At 41.3% G+C, this 16,460-nt stretch overlaps 1 protein-coding gene across 1 annotated transcript; it reads right to left on the bottom strand.

Annotated features, from left to right (window-relative positions):
* Positions 1–706: 706 nt before the first annotated feature.
* Positions 707–7,637, bottom strand: LOC110496394 (T-box transcription factor T-A). The gene is made up of 8 exons (XM_021572269.3): positions 7,329–7,637; positions 6,208–6,472; positions 5,729–5,863; positions 5,542–5,603; positions 5,384–5,445; positions 4,945–5,118; positions 4,596–4,719; positions 707–4,214 (listed from the first exon to the last, which is right to left on the bottom strand). The coding sequence occupies exons 1-8, from the start codon at positions 7,511–7,513 to the stop codon at positions 3,950–3,952; spliced, it is 1,272 nt and encodes a 423-aa protein (XP_021427944.2). The 5' UTR covers positions 7,514–7,637; the 3' UTR covers positions 707–3,949.
* Between the last annotated feature and the right edge of the window lie 8,823 nt (positions 7,638–16,460).

The following is a 16,460-nucleotide window of genomic DNA, read 5'->3' as shown; positions in this document are numbered from 1 at the left end:
GTCATGTGTGATAGGTCATGTGTGATAGGTAATGTGTGGTAGGTCATGTGTTGGTTATGTGTGATAGGTAATGTGTGATAGGTCATGTGTTGGTTATGTGTGATAAGTAATGTGTGATAGGTAATGTGTTGGTTATGTGTGATAGGTAATGTGTGATAGGTCATGTGTGATAGGTCATGTGTTGGTTATGTGTGATAGGTAATGTGTGATAGGTCATGTGTGATAGGTCATGTGTTGGTTATGTGTGATAGGTAATGTGTGATTGGTAATGTGTGACAGGTCATGTGTGATAACCATAGGACCTTATTTTCAACAGTTATTTCCTCACAATTTGGCTCTTTCTGAAAAACTGGCCTGCTTCCAGTTTGTTTGTGTGGACTGTGTGCGAGTTGTGATGATATCGGGTATAATACAAGACGTATTTGTGTCGATGAATACCAGTTGAAGTAGGTTATGTATTGTCATTAGTCCAGCAAAATATTTGTTATGCTTTCAATGCCGACATGGGTCTCAAGCTTTGGCTTGCAGTTTTATATTCTAAACTTAAATATGACATGGGCTGAAATGTATAGGTTCAGTCCCTATTCACCTTTTAGGAAATGTACATTTTATGATTGTAGACAGTAATGTGGTGGGTAAGAAGTAGCTACGGTAGTGGCTCATTTCATAGACACTGAACGCGACTAATTGGCACACTGAAGTCATATTTGAGAAAACAAAGGAACTTTTTAATTTATTATTAAAATTACATAAATAAACAAACTCTGAATGAGTCCAACAAATACAAATAGAATAGATATGTACATGTGATTGGCAAGGAGGGAATGTACACAGAGCGATGGAGGAGAGATATCTGTTCTTTCTCCTTGGCTGCTGTGGGAGGATACAGGGAACTTTCTTTCTTTTCTCATTTTCCTTCAGGCCACGAAAAGCAACACACTGACACTGGATCCAAAACAGTTACATGTAAATGGCTAAGAACGAAAATGGACGTTAATTTATACTTAACAAAAATATGAACGCAATATGTAAAGTGTTGGTCCCATGTTTCATGAGCTCTATTTAAAGATCCCAGAAATGTTCCATACGCACAAAAAGATGATTTCTGTCAAATGTTGTGCACAAGGATAATCTTTCCACCTGACAGGTGTTGCATATCAAGAAGCTGAATAAACAGCATGATAATTACACAGGTGCACCCTGTGCTGGGGACAATTAAAGGCCACTCTAAAATGTGCAGTTTTGTCAAACAACACATCGCCACAGATGTCTTGATGGAGCGGGCAATTGGCATGCTGACTGCAGGATTCTCCACCAGAGCGGAGGCCAGAGAATTGAATGTTCACATATCTACCATAAGCAGCCTCCAATGTCGTTTTAGAGAATTTGGCAGTACGTCCGACCGTTCTCACAAACACAGACTACAAGGAACCACGCCAGTCCAGGGCTTCCACTTCCGGCTTCTTCACCTGCAGGGTCGTCTGAGACCAGCCACCTGGACAGCTGATGAAACTGAGGAGTATTTCTATCTGTATTAAAGCCCTTTTGTGGAGAAAAACTCATTCTGATTGGCGCCCCTGCCAAGTCATGTGAAATCCATAGATTATGGTCTATTGAATTGATTTCAATTGACTAATTTCCTTATATGAAGTGTAACTCAATAAAATCTTTGAAATTGTTGCATGTTGCATTTATATTTTTGTTCAGTATATTATATATACACACATATACATTTTTTTATGTTAGATCACCAATATTATTTCATTTTATTTATCTGTATCATAATAATAACACTAATTGTAACAATAAACAGTCAAACATACAGTGCCTTGCAAAAGTATTCATCCCCCTTGGCGTTTTTCTTGTTTTCTGGCAACCTGTAATTTAAATAAGATTTTTATTTGGATGTCATGCAATGGACATACACAAAATAGTCCAAATTGGTGAAGTGAAATGAAAAAAAAATGTGTTGTTTAAAAAAATTCTCAAAAATAAAAAACAGAAAGTGGTGTGTGCATATGTATTCACCCCCTTTGCTATGAAGCCCCTAAATAACATCTGGTGCAACCAATTACCTTCAGAAGTCACATAATTAGTCAAATAAGGTCCACCTGTGTGTAATCTAAGTATCACATGATCTGTCACATGATCTCAGTATATATACACCTGTTCTGAAAGGCCCCAGAGTCTGCAATACCACTAAGCAAGAGGCACCACCAAGCAAGCGGCACCATGAAGACCAAGGAGCTCCCCAAACAGGTCAGGGACAAAGTTGTGGGGAAGTACAGATCCGGGTTGAGTTATAAAAAAATATCTGAAACTTTGAACATCCCACGGAGCACCATTAAATCCAGAATTAAAAAATTGAAAGAATATGGCACCACAACAAACCAGCCAAGAGAGGGCCGCCCACCAAAATTTACGGACCAGGCAAGGAGGCAAAAATCAGAGAGGCAACAAAGAGACCAAAGATAACCCTGAAGGATCTGCAAAGCTCCACAGTATCTGTCCATAGGACCACTTTAAGCTGTTCACTCCACAGAGCTGGGCTTTATGGGAAAAGTGGCCAGAAAAAAAGCCATTGCTTAAAGAATAAAATAAGCAAACATGTTTGGTGTTCGCCAAAAGACATGTGGGAAACTCCCCAAACCTGTGGAAGAAGCTACTCTGGTCAGTTGAGACTAGAATTTTGCTTTTTAGCCATCAAGGAAACGCTATGTCTGGCGCAAACCCAACACCTCTCATCACCCCGAGAACACCATCCCCACAGTGAAGCATGGTGGTGGCAGCATCATGCTTTTGGGATGTTTTTCATCAGCAGGGACTGGGAAACTGGTCAGAAGTCTTCCAGAGATTAGAGACTGGGACGAGGTTCACCTTCCAGCAAGACAATGACCCTAAGCATACTGCTAAAGCAATACTCGGCTGTTTTAAGGGGAAACATTTAAATGTCTTGGAATGGCCAATTGAGAATCTGTAGTATGACTTAAAGATTGCTGTACACCAGCGGGAACCCATTCAACTTGAAGGAGCTGGAGCAGTTATGCCTTGAAGAATGGACAAAAATCCCAGTGACTAGATGTGCCAAGCTTATAGAGACATACCCCAAGAGACTTGCAGCTGTAATTGCTGCAAAAGCTGGCTCTACAAAGTATTGACTTTGGGGGGGTGAATAGTTATGCACGCTCAAGTTTTCTGTTTTTTTTTGTCTTATTTCTTGTTTGTTTCACAATAAATAAATAAAATTGCATCTTCAAAGTGGTTGGCATGTTGTGTGAATCAAATGATACAACCCACCATAAAATCAATTTCAATTCCAGGATGTAAGGCAACAAAATAGGAAAAATGCCAAGGGGGTGAATACTTTTGCAAGCCACTGTAAGGATTGGCCCCTTTAGTAAAGTTGAGGGGGTTACTTCATAAACTTAGCTTTGGGTAGCTAGTGATCCTGATTGTCTTACGCCAGTGTACGATTGTCTTTGAGTCCTGTGTCTGTACTGAAGGACACGACTACAGTAACACACCAGCAACTGGAACGATTGTGGAGGAAGTATTGTCAGATTGTCTTTGGCTTGTAATTGCACCTTGGACAGAGTGAAGGAAACTCCCAATGGAAAAACACATGCCTCTTCCACTAAGACAGCAAGTGTGTAACTTAAGAATGGCAACCTATGGACTTTGGTTTAGAAAATCTAGGGTCTTTGGAATGGAGAAACCAACCATTTCATGTTGGTAAAACACAAGGCCTGAGAGGACCCTACATCTCTCTGCTTCAGATAGATCTTCTTCTGAGCTGACTCTCTGCCTTTCACAGGCGTTGCTGTCAACATGTAATGCATCAACCCAAAGGTTTCCTAGGTGATTGTCAGGCAGTAGAGAGGAGAGGGAGGTGATGTGGAGCAGGATGGTGCTTGAGGAGAGTCAATGTCTGATGGAAGATGCATTGTGCTCAGTAGCTCTGAGCCACAGGTGCCCAGGAGGCGGTGAGCCTGGCGATGGAGCTTTCGAACTGGGCCTCGCCCACGCCTACACCCACCTCACTAAGGCTGGGGTCGTACATGGAGGATGGTGAGGAAACGGGCAGGGAGGAGGTCAGGCCAGTGTAGGAGGAGCCTCGCAGGAACTGGCTGGTCAGACCGCCAGCAATGGAACCAGAGGAGGAGCCAGAAGGAGTTAGGGTTGTCCCGGCAACAGACCACAGGCTAGGATACTGGCTGTAGGGAAGAGAGAGAGAGAGAGAGAGAGAGAGAGAGAGAGACAGAGAGACAGAGAGACAGAGAGACAGAGACAGAGACAGAGAGAGAGAGGGAGAGGGAGAGGGAGAGGGAGAGAGAGAGAGAGAGAGAGTGTGAGAGAGAGAGAGAGAGAGAGAGAGAGAGAGAGAGAGAGAGAGAGAGAGACAGAGAAAGGGGTTTGATTATGAGTTTTTTTTCTGGCTGTGTGACCTAACAAGGAAGAAATCTGGGCCTAGTAAAAGTCTAGGCCCAGGGCCCAAAGTGTTTCCTGATCAAGTCATGTAGTCAGGAAAGTTCTGGAATATAAACAGTGGTATCAGAAATATATAGATGATGAACTATGACCATGTGTTGCCATACCTGGAGTTGGATGTGGAGTTGGTGGTATGGGCCAGGGTTCCCATCCCAGAGGAGTTAGGGATCTGAAGGGCTGACCAGCTGTCATGGGTGGGCAGGACTCCCGACGAGTTGTCCATGTAGTTGTCTAAACAATAAAGTACATAGACAAATGTTTAAAAACAGTATTGTAAACATTTCTCTGATTAAAACAATGCATTTCCTCTAGGGGTGATTTCTCAAACATCTTTTATGAACCAACATCTTAAAATGTCCACGCTGTCGTCTACACCTACGAGTCTTGACTAGTGACTAGAACAAACAGTAGACAGTGCATTCACAGACCACTGGGTTGGGCAGAGGAGGTTCTTACTTGAGCTGGAGGAGCGGTGTGGGTAGTGGCTGGGGTAGGGGGCTGCCCTGTGGCCCCTCAGGCTGGAGTACCTCTCACAATAAGACCCTGAGGAGGGGCCAGGGGCCCCGCTGAACGGAGGGGGGCTGCTGCTGGAGCACATAGGGCCGTTACCAGGTAGGAACCAACCACCAACTGAAAGGAAGAGAACAGACAAAATGGTTATATTCTTATGCTTCCTTTTTTCATACTGTTCTCTATGTATAGTTTCATTGGGGACATGGAAGGCTTTGAAAATATAAATATATGAGGATCATTCTTTTCTGAATGTTTAAGGAAAGTGCGTTTGAAAATTATGTCAAATAGAAGGACTTGGTTTGATTGTTGGAACTGAAGTGGAGAGGTCTAGAAATAGCTTTTCTAATGTGGTTGATGTAGTGTGACTGAAGGGAAGACTTACGTTGGGAATAACCAGACTGTTGACTGTCTCCACCATGGTCTGGAATGTCTTTATGGTCGCTCCTAAAATTGAAAACATAACATCAGAATTGGCACACAAAATCAAATAAATACATTTAGAAGCATCTTTCTGACACAATATCAGTCTCTTCCTCTTACCTCTCTTTGGCGTCAAGGAAAGCTTTAGCGAATGGATTGTGTTTGATCTTCAACGCAGTTATCTAGAAGGTACATAAATATGACAGCTCCTATTAGTTTCTTCCTTCATGGTAAGCTGGACACAATAAAATGTTTATTATTGTGAACAATGATTATCTCTGTGACTGTGTTATTCAGGCCAACTGACCTCTTCATTCTGGTAAGCAGTGACAGCGATGAACTGAGTCTCGGGGAAAGACTGGCTGCTGATCATCTTCTGGAGCCCTCCAACCTTCACAATGTGTATCCTGGGCTCATACTTGTGCAGAGAGTTCAGCATGATCTAGAGAGAAATTATACATTATTTTAATAATTTCACAATAAACTACAATCAAAAACAAAGATCCAAAACACACACTCAAAATGTATAAGATAGCAGATCAATTTAGTCCTACAGATGCCCAATAAAAAATAGTGAAGTTGTTTTGCCATGAAATGAACACTGTTGTTCCCCAGAAAAGGCTTAACTTTGAAATTCAGCACAGCAGGGTAGAGCATCATTAGCTCTGAGAGAGCAGGGCAATCTGGACTAGCCTACCAAGTTGTCTTTAAATGTATTTACATAGTAATGAATATGCATACTGCAAATACAAACAAAGAAGACGACAAAAACAATCGGGGCCTTACCTGTCCTCCCCCGTTGAGTTTATTGGACAGTTTGACTTTGCTGAATGAGACAGGCGCTTTCATCCAGTGTGCTCCGAAGTTAGGCGAGTCTGGGTGGATGTAGACGCAGCTAGGGCTCTGTGGCTCGGGCTTGCCACCGGGAACCCACTCGCCATTCACGTACTTCCACCGGTTGTTGTCTGCAGCCACGAAGTCCAATAGGACTGAGTACATGGCGTTGGGGTCCAAGCCGCTCACATTCGCTCTGAGCACTGGAAACATCCGCCTGTAGGTTCAAATAAAGTTGTTAAAATAAACATATTGCCTAAGCAAGCCTAAATATTATGTTATGTTGGCTCAGCCGTTGATCTATATAATTGAATTATTTGGCGGTATATTTGTTTGCATTAAAAAGGGTGCCACATCGGGGCACTTTACTTTATCCTACTAATAGGTTTATACTATTTTACGGGCGTTGCGCATTAGGCCGAATTCTTGACATGGTATTTATTAAGTTACCACAGTGAAACATAGATAGTGCCTAGCCGGGCCAACACCCTGTCATCTAGCCTATTCTGAAATGCTGAGCATGTCTGTTGCATATCTAACCTGGGCGCATCAGATACATTTAGCTTCGTAAAGTCAAATCAAATTTGATTGGTCACATACACATATTTAGCAGATGTTATTGTGGGTGTAGCGAAATGCTTGTGTTCCTAGCTCCAACAGTGCAGTAGTATGTAACAATTCACAACAATAGACATCATTCTAAAAGTAAAATAATGGAATTAAGAAAAATATAAATATTAGATCGAAGAATGTCGGAGTGGCACTGACTAAAATACAGTAAAATGGTATATATATTTATGAGATGAGTAAAGCAGTATGTATACATTTAAAGTGGCCACTGATTCTAAGTCTATAGGGCAGCAGCCTCTAATGTGCAGGGTGGCGTAACCGGGTGGAAGCCGGCTGGTGATGGCTATTTAACAGTCTGATGGCCTTAAGATCGAAGTCATGCAAAAATGCGCTCTAAGATCTCTCCAGATAAACTTGGCTTTCAATGAGGCAGACCAATAGGCCTCGAAGGCCTCATTTTGATCCGTTGCTAACAGCAACAACAACAAAAAAACATAGTCTACCTGCCAGTCTTGGTGACGATCATTTCGTTGGTTAGTTCTTTAAACTTGGTCCATAATTCTGCGTCCTCTAGTCCCAGTTTAATATCCCTCTCCGATACATCTCCTTTCTCGCTGCCCTTCTGAAACTCGCTCTCCACCACGCTCAGAAGGTGGTCCAGCCGCTGGTCGGAGTTTGAAGAAGTCATATTTCCTATAGGATGAGTTCGTGTGGTGTTCCGCGAAATATACCGTTAGAATAGGATTCACTGTTTCTAGATTCGTTTTGACAGTGAGATAAGTACTACTGGCTTGAGAGCCCAAGGCCTGATCATATAAGGCCCCTCGGGACCAGATGGGAATAGGGGTGTGGCGTTGCGTTCGAGACCACACCCCGATGGCCTAATGGTCGTGTTTCGAGCGTCTCTTCGATGTCCCCAATGCAAAAATGCCCATCATAATTGCGTCAATACAAAATGTAAAAAGTACCTATAGGCCTCTAGGCCTACTTTAAACTGTATGAATAAGAATAACTTCTTCGTTGCCTTTAGGTTTATAGCCTTCATGACAGAGGCCTATGCATTTTCTTAACATGTTTGGATATTCGTTAACTCTTGCATAGCTTAAAACATTTTCAGAGCTGTTCATATTTCATACATTCGTTATGTATCTTACGAAAAAAAGACATGTTAAAATGTTATTAGGCCGTATTGTCAAAAGCATACAATATGTTTATGGTATTAAACATAATTGATTAGTATCCTAGGTTATATCAAGTATTTGTCAGGATTGGATGATTAGGCCAAACACATTTTTTGAAGCTTTGGATGAAAACAAAAGAAGGGAAGAGACAAGGCAGCAGCCACAGTGCCTTTGAACTCTGTTGTATATTTGCGAATAATGCTAATCTTTTGTTGTACCAAATACACACGTGAGGAGTGTGGTGTTGACTGTAGCCGGGCCATTAGTCTGTTCCTCTGTTCCTGTACTTGGCGAAGTGTGGATAGCCCAGAGGTGACATCGGAGATCTGCATAATGGGGCCGCCTGTCTGTTTCTGATCTCACATCCACTCGCACTAACATCGAGGACACATTTATTCACACTTCATTGTAAAAGTATTAGACTGTTTTATCATTAAGATCGGGGATTGATATTATAGGGGATTAATATTTGTATCCTATGCAAAATGATCTCATCTGCCTTTTTTTCTCATCCTAATACCATGGTCCTGAGCAATGTCTTTAGACTAATGTCTTGCTGTATATATAGGCCTTTTTAGAAAATATGGTGATATCAACAGGGTTGGGGAGTACAGGATTACATGTAAAAATTGTACGTGTATGGGATTACAAAACTGTAACCGTAATCCGTTAGGTTACCAGAAAGAAAATTGTAATCGGATTACAGATACTTTTGAATAAAATAGATGATTACTTCAAGGATCATTTTTTAATTCAGAAAGGATGTTTGCGAAAAAAATCTTTAGACTTCTCTGAGCGAGTCTGACCACAAATCAGAGACCACTATGAAGACACACCAAATGTGTTTGATGGATCGCGGGAAAAGCGCAGGAATGGGAGTAGGTCACAGTCCAAGGTATGTCTTTCAATGGTGCGACTGCTGTCGGCATCCAAAGATTATCCAATTTGAATAAACGCTTGGAGATAAGGATGACAGCAGTGGTTTAGTCTACGGCGATACGGATATAACTTATTATTGATATCTACATGGTGCATTGATGTGAATCACACTGCTGCTCTCTCATTTAGCTATTTGTGCCTTACGGATTGTGGTTGTTGTGGATGGCTGTTCACAAATCTAAATGTGTATTTGAACCCAATAATGGCTATATTGGAAACCAATAATGGTTGAATTCAAGAATTCAAGCTGCCTATTAATCATTGTTTTTGACAGCCAGTGAAAAATGCGCTCTTGCAACAGCTGCACAGTGCGGATCCCAGCCTATGGAATAAAAGTAGGCCTTTCTAATTCATGCTGATAAAAATAATACATCCATAGGCCTAATGGACACATGTTCAAACTCACACACTTTTGATAGACTTAAAGGGACAATCTGTAGTTGCTACAAACATTTATAAATTATATATAACTATATGTATCCATTGGTTCTTGAAGAATATAACTTATAAATGCCTCATGACCTTAGTTCAACTGTCACACTTCATGACAACCCAAAATATAAGCTTGTTTTTCTCCAATGTTTGTAAACATTGTAAATGTAAACAAACACTACATAGCCTCAAAACAGGGTTCAAACAATTATTTTGATATAATGGATGGCCAGTCGTTGCATCCATAGCTCTGTCTATTAATCTGAGAGTGGTTACATTTCTCCAGGCCCATCCCTTAGCATTTGACCTAAACAGAGGCGGGGCCTCCATTTTGTTATTGTTTCATCTGTGGATTTGCCCTTTAAACAGCTGCATATTATCAAGATATCAAAGTGTCACCAACAAAAAGGTAAACAATAGGCCAATAGCAAATGTAGCATATGACATTCATTTTTCACATGTAAATAGAACTATTCAGTAGTGCTCAAAGCATGCCATGCCATCCATTGGGGTGGCAGGGTAGCCTAGTGGTTAGAGCGTTGGACTAGTAACCGGAAGGTTGCGAGTTCAAACCCCCGAGCTGACAAGGTACAAATCTGTCGTTCTGCCCCTGAACAGACAGTTCCCAGGCCGTCATTGAAAATAAGAATTTGTTCTTAACTGACTTGCCTGGTAAAGGTAAAAAAATAAAAAATTCCATGAGCACAGCCACAGCATTTATTTTTCAGCTCGAATCAATGTGCCCAATCCGTCCTCCATGACAACAAAATCATAAACAACAGAGTAGGGCTGGCTAATAATTCCTTAGTTTTGGAGTTATGCTCAGGTAAACAATTTGGGTAATCTATACTTCCATATTTCCAAGTCCTATTCCTGAAGATCAAGGGGTATAACATTTATTGGAATGACTGGAATTCTGATAGACTGTTTTTTAATGTAAAGATATAATTTAATCGCATTATTATATGTAGTAGAAAGTGGTGGGTTAGAAGAAGCCTACATAACCAACCCATAAAGTAAAATTGAACATCCACATATGGCCAACTGTATAAACTTTCTAATGCCTCTTAAGGGGAAAGTAATCTAAATGTAATCAGATTACGTTACTGAGTTTGGGTAATCCAAATGTTACGTTACTGATTACAATTTTGGACAGATAACTATTAACTGTTACGCGTTACATTTAGAAAGTAACCTACCCAATCCTAAATATCAATTATAATTTAATATTTTGTTACAGTTTATTATCTAAAATAAGAATTTGTTCTTAACTGCCTTGACTAGTTAAATAAAAATAAAAAAGAATTTGTTCTTAACTGCCTTGCCTAGTTAAATAAAATAAAAATACAAATTCATTTAAAGAACCTGTGTCCCTCCTTATAATGTCAGAAGATTTAGGAGGGAACTTGTGCGACTAAAGTCTTTCCTGATGCATGAAGGTTATATTAGGTCTAACAGTTACCATTGATCCTGAGGGAGGCAGAATATGGTGGGTCTGTGAGTTTCTGTCTGCTCTGTCTCAGGCTCTGTGATGTACTTGGAATTGAGTGGGTTCTGTGGAGCGTGACTCCAGTTTACTACTCCACTTCCTGCAGCTCTACAGAGGTCATAAATGTAAAGGGGTTCTCTCACACCTTTCCATCCCATATCAGTCAGCTACCTCTTCTTTTCCCCTCTTTATTTTGAGGCCTGAGAAGAGAGATTTTCACCACCAGCTACATAATACAGGACTGTTCCCCATCCCGCCCAGTCCCTCTGTCTCCGCTCCTCACTATTATCCCCCACCCCCACACACACACACACACACACACACACACACACACACACACACACACACACACACACACACACACACACACACACACACACACACACACACACACACCAACACACACCCAACACAAACACACATATGGACGCACAAAGACACACACACACACACACACACACACACACACACACACATACACACACACACACACACACACACAACACAAACACAAACATGAACGCACAAAGACACACACACACTCACTCACTCACACACACACACACACACACACACACACACACACACACACACACACACACAACACACACACACACACACACACACACACACACACACACACACACACACACACACACACACACACACACACACACACACACACACACACACACACACACACGAATAATCATATGTCTGCCAAAACGGACAACTGAGTTTAGATTGAAAGCTTTTTGCAATTTGTTAATTAAAAATGCTCTGCGTTTTGGCCATACACTACAAAACACAAATCATGGGTTCAAAGTGGAGTTTGGGTTCTAGTTGTCCGTATTTAATTAAAACCTTGCACTACTCAACCAATAATACATCTGAAAATAACATACATCTAATTAATGAATTTCTAATGTGTACGTAAATGTTATTTGTAAAATGGTGTTCCCATAATGTCCTTGGCCTTGTCCATTTGGTGACGTGAGGGTTAAACCCTCCAGTGTCCTCAGGCATCAACACACACTCACCTAGGTGAGAAATATTACAGAGGCCTGGTGCTTCACAAAGGGACAGTTATAAGGCCAGGCATATTTTCCAGAGGACTTCGCCTTCGTCTTCACTGGTCAAAATAAGTAAACACAGAGACAGGAATGAGTCAGCCCTGGGAAGAAAAAAGAACACACACACACACACACACACACACACACACACACACACACACACACACACACACACACACACACACACACACACACACACACACACACCACAGGAGGTTAGTGGCACCTTAATTGGGGGGAGGGGGGGGGGGGGGGTGAGCTCGTGGTAATGCCTGGAGTTGAATTGGTGGAATGGTATCAAATACATCAAACACATGGTTTGATCCATTCCATTCGCTCCGTTCCAGCCACTATTATGAGCCATCCTCCTCTTAGCAGCCTCCACTGACACACACACATCCTTTCATCCTCCTCTCTTTGTCTGTTTCAGGATATAAGGTAACAGATATAACAGTGCTGTAATAACATGCTACTTCCCAGGTCACTGTCATTTTAGCATTCTCTTCTAGCCCCACCATGGACTTATATGTCTTTGTTTCCTTCTTTTGTTCATCACCGATAATTCAAGGTGGGTTTGAGTGGAGCAAGTTTGGGGTTTCTATTGCGGCCGTTGTATTGTATTTTAATGGTACTTTATTAGTGGCTGGTGTAACTTTGGCTCTGTGTGAATGAGGAAAGGTGTTGTTGTCCATAGAGACAGATAGGACCTGAGTGAAACACACCAATAGCCACTTTCCAAAACCCTCAGCGTAACCCTCCTCCTACCCCCGTCCCCTACCCTCCTCCCTCCCAGCCCCCTCTGATGTGGATTGAGCCCTAAAACGTGTCTGTCACTTTTGCGTTTTTTGTTACAAGTTCAGGAAATCTAAACTTTCCTCTTCTAATCACTCAGGCCTTTGAAAGGGATAAAAATAATTAGTGGGGACAGTAATTCCCCCTTCTGCCCCCCCCCCCCCCCCCCCCCCTTCCCCCTCCCCCTCCCCCTCAACCCTCTAGAAGACTAGTGGAGGTGGAAGCACCTTTGGGATGCTAATGCAAACTCAGCTAATGCCAGCTCAGCTCAGGCTCAGTTTTGACACGACAGATTAACTTTCTCTGTAGAGTGGTTGCTTTTGACTTGGGATACTGTAGTAGGATAATGTAGTAGGATACTGTAGTAGGATAATGTAGTAGGATACTGTAGTAGAATATTGTGGTAGGATACTGTAATATAATACTGTAGTAGGATACTGTTGTAGAATACTGTAGTAGGATACTGTAATATAATACTGTATTAAAATAGTGTAGTAGGATAATGTAGTAGGATACTGTAGTAGAATACTGTAGTAGGATACTGTAGTAGAATACTGTAGTAGAATACTGTAGTAAAATACTGTAGTAGGATACTGTAGTAGAATACTGTAGTAGGATACTGTAGTAGAATACTGTAGTAAGATACTGTAATATAATACTGTAGTAGGATATTGTAGTAGGATACTGTAATATAATACAGTAGTAGGATATTGTAGTAGCATACCGCAGTAGAATACTGTAGTAGGATAATGTAATAGAATACTGTAGTAGGATGTTGTGGTAGGATACCGCAGTAGAATACTGTAGTAGGATAATGTAGTAGGATACTGTAGTAGGATAATGTAGTAGGATACTGTAATATAATACTGTAGTAGGATAATGTAGTAGGTTACCGCAGTAGAATACTGTAGTAGGATAATGTAATAGAATACTGCAGTAGAATACTGTAGTAGGATACTGTAATGTAATATTGTAGTAGGATATTGTAGTAGGATACTGTAGTAGGGAAGGTGTTAGAAGATCAGCTTTGGTAAAGCTAGGATTCTAGCTACTAGCTATAGCTAGGCCACTGTGACTGGACTGATAGTTCACTTGACAGCTAGTTTTGCGTCTGCCACACATACGTCTGCCACGCATGCTCTCGTAGTGAAACATACAGCGCAACACAATGTAACTAGAACTGTGTGGTACAGTACTATGGCTCTTACAGATGCATCTTACTGATGCATCTCTATACAATATTTACAGTAACAATTACCTTTCTAGGACTACTGACAATCCCTTCAGTCCATCACTGCCATTGAATTGAGGTGAAACAGATTCACAGATTGTGGCTTTAAGTCATTGGATTGATGATTTAGATCAGGTATTCCCAAACTCGGAGGGGGAGGTTTCTTTCTCGCCTGAGTAGCCTCATTTCACTACCAAAAATAAAATGAAACTATCTAGTGTTCAGCGAAATAACAACACAATGTCAAATACAGGTAGCCTAGTCAAATAATTAACATCCAATCACATTAACCATTACTCTCTCACAGGAATTTCCCTACAGGTCCATATGTAGCCAAACAGAGCTAATGCTTATTTTGTTGGCTCCAAAATAGATAAATGGTCAAAATAAATGTATGGCTCGCGTCCATAGAGATACAGTATACCAGCTCTACATCATGACTACATCTGCACCTTTAGACGACACAAGTTGTTCTGCTTCCACAAGCACATCCAATGCTAGCATCAGTAATTCTACATTTGTTGCTAGCCCAGCTATCATGGACACTGACAGTTGTGAATCTGCTGCAGCCTAAGTGCTATTTCCCCCTTACCCGGGAAAGCACCAAACATCAGGGACGTTGGACCATCGAAGAGATGCAAATATGATGAGAACTACATTGATTTGGGGTTCACTTATATTGGGAGTAGTGCCTTTCCTCAGCCACAGTGTGTTATATGTGCAAAAGTACTATCTTACATCTCAATGAAACCTTCACTCTTGCGCAGACATTTAGAAACAAAACCTGCCAATTTGGAAAATAAGTTTTTTGAGCGGGAATTAAGACGACTTTCGAGTAGTAAGACATGTATAAAAGCAACATATACCATTAATTAGAAGGGGCTAGAATAATCTTATATGTTGAGCTACTATTGTGCAGGACTTAAATCTTCCTGCTGCGTAGATATGGCTGGGACAATGTTGCGGGGAAAAGGCCCAAAAAACTATACAGACAATGTCTTCATCAAACAACACTGTTTCACGACGCATCAGTGACATGGCAGGAGATGTTTTGAAACAATAATTTCTTCGGATACAAGCCAGTGAATTCTATGCGTTACAGCTGGATGAGTCAACAGATGTGGCAGGCCTGGCACATCTCCTGATATATGTCCGTTAAGTTTATGAGGGGTCAATTAAGGAAGGCATCCTCTTCTGCAAACCACTGGAAACCAGAAGAACAGGAGAGGATATGTTTTATGTATTGGACAGCTTTGTGACATCAAATGGACTTTGGTGGTCAAGATGTGTTGGTATCTGTACTGATGGTGCAAAAGCCATGACAGGGAGACATAGTGGAGTGGTAACACGCGTTCAAGAAGTTGCTCCCGATGCATCTTGGGTACACTGCAGCACCCACCAAGAGGCTCTTGCTGCCAAGGGAATGTCTGACAACTTGAAGGATGTTTTGGACACTACAGTGAAAATGGTTCACTTTGTTAAAGCAAGGCCCCTGAACTCTAATGTATTTTCTGCACTATGCAATGATATGGGCAGCAACCATGTAACGCTTTTACGACATACAGAAGTGCGCTGGTTATCAAGTGGCAAAGTATTGACACAGTTCTTTTAATTGAGAGACAAGCTTAAAGTTTTATTTACTGACTATAATTTTCACTTGTCTGACCGCTTGCATGATGATGAGTTCCTCACCAATATGGGTGATGTTTTCTCTCGCCTGAATGATCTGAATCTAGGATTACAGGGACTCTCGCAACTATAATCAATGTGTGGGACACAATTGAGGCTATGATTAAGAAGTTGGATCTCTTCTCTTTCTGCATTAACAAGGACAACACAGGTCTTTCCATCATTGTATGATTTTTGTGTGCAAATGAACTTGAGCTTACGGACAACGGCAAATGTGTTATAGCGAAGTACCTGAGAGAGTTTTGTGCGCAATTACGCAGGTACTTTCTTGAAATGGACGACACAAACAACTGGATTCGTTATCCCTTTCATGCAATGCCTTCAGTCCACTTACCGTTATCTGAACAAGAGAGCCTCATCGAAATTTCAACAAGCGGTTCTATGAAAATTGAATTGAATCAAAAGCCACTGCCAAATTTCTGGATTGGGCTGCCCTCAGAGTATCCTGCCTTGGCAAATCGTGCTGTTAAGACACTGTTGCCCTTTGCAACCATGTACCTATGTGAGAGTGGATTCTCGGCCCTCACTAGCATGAAAACTACAGTTGAAGTCGGAAGTTTATATACACTTAGGTTGGAGTCATTTAAACTTGTTTTTCAGCCACTCCACACATTTCTTGTTAACAAACTATAGTTTTGGCAAGTTGGTTAGGACATCTACTTTGTGCATGACACAAGTAATTTTTCCAACAATTGTTTCCAGACTATCCAGATTATTTCACTTATAATTCACTGTATCACAATTCAAGTGGGTCAGAAGTTTACATACACTAAGTTGACTGTGCCTTTAAACATCTTGGAAAATTCCAG

The sequence above is a fragment of the Oncorhynchus mykiss genome, chromosome 18 (assembly GCF_057628025.1).
Source record: "Oncorhynchus mykiss isolate SJ-2025 chromosome 18, ASM5762802v1, whole genome shotgun sequence".
NCBI classification, from domain to species: Eukaryota; Metazoa; Chordata; class Actinopteri; order Salmoniformes; family Salmonidae; genus Oncorhynchus; species Oncorhynchus mykiss.
This window is presented reverse-complemented; position numbering and strand designations above follow the sequence as displayed.